A 5,825-nucleotide genomic window follows, 5' to 3' on the forward strand; every position below is an offset into this window, starting at 1 on the left:
AAGATTTTAGTACATGAGCAGAATTTTCACCTTTGTTAGCCACCAAGCTATAATTAAAGTCTCCAGATTTAGTCACAACCTAAAATATTTACAAAATAATATATAATATTGCAACATAATTACAAAAAGGAACAACAGTCCTCCAAGCCTAAGCATTTAGATTTACCTAGCTGGATTAGATGAGTTTTCAGAAAAGGAAGACGAGCTATTCTACTAGCTCACTTGTCAAATAATCCAATAAAAATAAGCCTATATATACGTTTAACAAGCTAGCCCCTTGCTTATAAAATAATTCCAACTTTGATTTTCGATCTAGCCAGTACGAAGTGTGTCATAATGTTTTGGTGCCCACACTAGGCGGGTGACAAGTATATCCTGCTTGTCCCAAATGCTCTGGTCCCAGCAGTACTCTGGAGACAGCAGCCTGCTTGGTTTATGAATCCAAAAGTACTTGTTTAGATGGCTCTCATCGTGCCACAGAGCTTCCACGTCATTTATTTTATCCTCCATGATAGCCAGATAACAGGCATCTACCAAATGCTTTACATTTTGCCACATTCCTCCAAAGATAGCAGCATGGTAGTAGAAATCGCCAGTTTCCATGAAGGCTTTAGATTTGGGGTTTCTGTCGTAGGTAAACCAGGCTTTTGGTAATTTATAATAGTGGGCATGGAGCAAAGCCACAGAATCACCCAGTGCCTCAGACCCAAATCTCCCCTGAAACTCCTGATCCACATCAAAACAGAAGACATAATGAAATCTGTGACGGATCTCTGACTCTATAGCTTCTGATATTGTCCTCATTCGCATCATAGAAATGTCTTGCCACCTGGTGTGCTTTCCCACCTGGATAACCTTTATGTTTCTGTGAGAAGCAAGTGTGATGTTTGGTACTTTGTCTGGTAAGTCTGTAAACACATAATACGTCACTGGTAATCCCAACATAAAATGTTGTTCTGCTGAGATGAGGAAAGTCTTGAGGTAGGCATCCAGGTACCTTAATGAGAGACAGAGAAAAACAAATGATTTTTTTATTTGTAAATTATTGCAAAACAATACAAAACCCATCCTGTTTGTATATTTCTTCACTATCTTTGATGCACCAAAAGTAATTATTTCAATCTGAGCCAAGGTTCAATCGTCCACACCCAACAAACAGCAAGGCAAGCTGGTGTTTATTGGTTATGGGTCATAAAGGCCAACTACTCCAGATACTAATTACCAATTACAAAAAAAAAATAGCAACAAAGAAGGCAACATTCAAGAAAGCAAGAAAAGACCTAGAAATGACTATAATGCTAATGCTAATAATAATAATAATAATAATAATAATGCTAATAATAATAATAATAATAATAATAATAATAACCGTAGATGTATGTGCGCAAATTTATTCAGGTTTAGATGTCTGGATTTCAAAACAGTTTGGTCAAATTTGGTCAAATTTCTTTGTATTTGTGCATGAATTGGAGCACATATTTGTGACTCCTCAAAAGTTACACAGAAATCCATGTACACATTTGTAAACATTTGTTTGTGCTTGTGGATCTTATCGTATGCATTTGCAACCCTTTTGCAGGGGTATAAGGCACATTCCCCCCCATAAACTAAAACTAGAGTTACCACCTCATGATTACTTATGTGGGCTAGTGAATTTACAGTTTAAATTCGCCATGTTGAACTGATTCAGCCATGTAGGTATGCCTACATTTCTTAATCATTCTATTAAATTCTATTAACTAGAAGGCACCACTGTATAATAGCCAAGGAATACAGTTTTTATGGAGGAACCGACCGTCCCACAGCAAACACAGTAAGGGCCACTGATGACTTTTCTCCTATGTGCTTTTGATCAAAAAGATTTGGATCAAACATTCCCTCCCAGATGATAGGAGCATTCCAAGATGTTGATGTCTGAACTGCTGGTCTGGCCCTGGATTAAAAGAACAAAATAAATTAAAACACAATCTATATATTCTGGTTTAAATTAATTCAGGAACATGTCCCTTGTGCTAATGAATATGAGGAACTAATAACTTTAATTTACAGTTCACCAGAGATGTTAATTCATTTGTAACAGTATTGTACAGCTGACATCAGTGTTTTGACTGTTTTTAATCATGAAACTCTCTAAAGACTGTTCTTCCAGTGTTTCTTTTTTCTTTTTTTCCTTTATTGAGAGTGAAAAAAATCTTACTTATGAATTAGGGCTGCCACAAACGATTATTTTGATAGTCGACTAGTCACCGATTATTTTTGCGATTAGTCGACTAATCAAATCCATTGGACGTAAAACGTACAGCTTATTGCACCAGCAGCATCTGCTCTTATATAACTATCATTAGCTTACAGCTTTAAGTGTTTAAGGTATGTGCTAACTAAAAATAAAGACAAGATGATAGTTTATTAAATTTTAATGAAATTTGCAGATTGTTTCGGTGAAGTTTAATAAACTCCTTGCTATCTAAAATATAACAGGAAACCGGAGTAAATTCTCGAGCATCTCACACTTCTGATAATCAGTTTTCTGCTTGAGGTTTATTCAGCTGTGTAAAAACTCTAACTTTAATCTCAGCCAAACCGATTTACTCAGGAACAAATAAAATACAAAAAAAAAGCCAAACTATAACATTTTTAAGTTATCTAAGGGACTTATATATCATGTTTAACCTGAGTAGCGAAAGATGGCAGTGGGTTTGAAAACGATTAGCCGGGTGTCCGGTGTTCCCACGGGCTCTAGTGAGCCTTGCCCCCGGCTAGCTATCGAGCTAGTGGGTAACAGACGTCTCCGAAAACGTCGGAGCGCTTTTGCAAGTATGTGGCGTCTTGATAAACTGAGCAGATATTTGAAGTTTACACAGCTACATTCTCGCCTAAAAATATGTTAAACTTTATTTTGTGACCCAGAAAGAATAATAAGAGTAATACTAAAACTAACTAGCTGCCGCCATTGTTGGAAACTAGGTTGGGCTGCGCTATGAATTTTGGGACACAGCTTCTTCTTCTTCGGGGTTTAACAGCAGCTGGCATCCTTGTACATGCAGTGCTGCCATCTTCTGTTTCAGTCCGTTATTACACTCTTAAATCCTACTACTTATTCCTGCGTCTTTTGGGATCTTACAAAGCTTCAAACAAAGCGTCGACTATTAATTTACTCGTCGACGATTTTAATAGTCGATGTAATCGTGACTAGTCGACTAATCGTGGCAGCCCTATTATGAATACTCCCAAGCAGGTTATTTTATTCTATAGTTAGTTTGTGTAAATGCTTCTTTAATCATGTCGCTCTGGTTTTTCTTTCTTCTTTTTTTAACACACTTTCAAATTTGGTTACTGTCTGCTTGTCACAAGTGCTATTGTAACATTAACCTCCAAAAATATTTTATTTTAACTGTACTTTGATGCAGAAGTTTCCTAAATTGTGTGCACAAGCTGCATGTGTTTATTCTACTAAAAACATCTTAAAAATCAAATACAAGTATGGGACATTATAATTACCAGACAATGGTGTCCAAATTTTGAATATCTCTTACCCAAAGTTAAGTGTGTCATCCAAATTAATGCTGTGGCTTGGTTCTCGTTCAGGGTGCAATTTTATCATTAGGATAGTGTTCCTTAAATATCTGATACCGGAAAAATAAGCACCACAGGACATAACAACAAAATAAATTGTTTGAAAAGGTTGCTACATCATATAGATATTACGTATCAATATGCTTTTGAAAATAGTGCCTTAATACATACCTTGTATATAAGGAAGTAGAACCGAGGATGACCAACAGCAGACAGCAGAGGATTCCATCATTTTTACTTAGAAATTAATAAAAAATAATAATATTAAAAATAATACTAAATAAATCAAATAAAGTTTGGGCCTCACTTCATTGTTTTTCCTTTGACAGGTATACCAATATTTAGCATCAATTAACAGATAAATGTCTTTACATAGGTAATTCATGAAGATTGCTAAAGCCTGAGTCATGCAGGCTTACAATGCTGTTGGTGAACATTTTGGCAACCATCAATCAATGGGGAAAAATGTGTATTCCCCTATTGCTTGCAATGCTAAAAGCCACTATAGTGAAACTAGTCACAAAGCTGTATATGGTACTGCACTGAAAACCTCCTTGCAATTGGTTAGGTCACTAGTGGGCTAGTAGTAATAATGTCTGGCTCCAAAACACTGACATGGTGGCAGCCAAAATGTTTTCCAGAAAGTCTAAAATCAATTGGGGACATTATGGTTATTTTTATGTTTTTTATACCTACAGATAAAACAACAAGGTAAGGAAAACAATAAGTTAGAAAGATTTCTGGAAATGCTCTCTCCTTCACTTGATACATGTTTGTATAAAATAGAATCAGGCAAAGTGAAATCAATCCTCTTCTGATTACAATGGAAGAGTCTCGTTTGTTGTCAACTCACAATTCAAAATCCAGTTTCTGTAATAATAATGCACCCCCCGCACACACACACACACACACACACACACACAGACACACACACGCACACACATTCCTGCCAACAGCACCACCATCTTGGCCCACGCTCCTACCTCATTGTTAGGGAAAACAGCCCTGTCATTTTCTTCTTAAGCAGCGTTCTGATGGAGGAGAAAGGGATGGCTGGTTGACAGAATTAGACCTTATTGAAAAGAAAAAAAATAGTGAGCCCAACCTTGGGATAAATAAAATAAAGTAAAGTAAAGTAATAAAGTATCTTATTTCATGTAAAATATTTTCATTATCTTACATTCATTTCCTGCATAACCTGCCATATCCATAAATTATAAACTGCTCAAAACTGTTTTAGACCAACAAAGTCTATTGCTCATTTTTACAATTAAGATCAATTGATGTAAATCCGTGAATGTGAAAGCTTGATTCATTTTATCCAAACTATAAGCTACATCTGCAACTCCTCCTATACTATCCTATACTTTGACCCAAACATCAAAATGATCTAGTGGCATCTAGGATTAATTTCTCCAATCTATAGCTTAAAGAATGTTTTTACCATTGAAACTTAAACCATTATGTCATAAAATTGTGCCTATCTTAATTAAGGCAGATGGACATTGGTGGGAAGTAGCTTTAGAACTGAGTGACAGTAGTGCAGCATACAGAAGGTGACATGAGTATTGAACACATCACCAATTTTCTAAGTAAAAGTATTTCTAAAGGTGCTACTGGCATGTTGGTAGCAACCCATCGAATCAACACATTCAAATAAATCAACCCATAGCTGTCCATAAAAATAATGAGAACTGAAAGACCAGTCAAGTATCAAATATGTTTACAGAAATGTATTTAATATTTCATACAAAATCCTTTGCTGGTGATGACAGCTTCAACACACCTCCTGTATGGAGAAACTAGTCGCATGCATCAAGTGTGATTTTAACTGATTCTTCTACACAAACAGTTTTCAAATCCTGAAGGTTCAGTTGGCCCCTTCTATGAACTTTCCATAGATTTGATAATGTCTGTGGGTTCTCAAGAAATTTCATTGACATGTTCAAAAATGTTTTTCCAAAAGACAGGGAGCACAAAATGGAGTGTCTTAAACTGGTACAACCTGTATGGGGAACATACATATGTATATTTTTTTTACATTATCTCTGGTGCCATTGTGTAAATCAGTTGAATGCACAAGTCCAGTAAAACCAGTTTTATTTGTACCTCTTGAGAGACAGCAACCATTTACCATTAGATTCCTGGCCAAAACCTGTGTTAGTGTTAATGATGAGAATAACAAGAAATTTGTTAAAAATGAAATGAAAAAAAAGTACTGTAGTCTAAATCTTCCATGCTTAAAATTTAAA

General features: G+C 35.7%; 1 protein-coding gene across 1 annotated transcript; it reads right to left on the reverse strand.

Moving 5' to 3' along the window:
* Nucleotides 1-312: 312 nt before the first annotated feature.
* On the reverse strand, nt 313-4,585 carry LOC146640089 (N-acetyllactosaminide alpha-1,3-galactosyltransferase-like). Its single transcript, XM_085357691.1, has 5 exons — nt 4,557-4,585; nt 3,745-3,810; nt 3,534-3,623; nt 1,796-1,933; nt 313-997 (listed from the first exon to the last, which is right to left on the reverse strand). The coding sequence occupies exons 1-5, from the start codon at nt 4,583-4,585 to the stop codon at nt 313-315; spliced, it is 1,008 nt and encodes a 335-aa protein (XP_085213817.1).
* Nucleotides 4,586-5,825: the final 1,240 nt, after the last annotated feature.

Source organism: Diplotaxodon limnothrissa, linkage group LG1, assembly GCF_057381915.1.
Source record: "Diplotaxodon limnothrissa isolate DT_005_m linkage group LG1, D_limnothrissa_male_GT1.1, whole genome shotgun sequence".
Lineage (NCBI taxonomy): Eukaryota > Metazoa > Chordata > Actinopteri > Cichliformes > Cichlidae > Diplotaxodon > Diplotaxodon limnothrissa.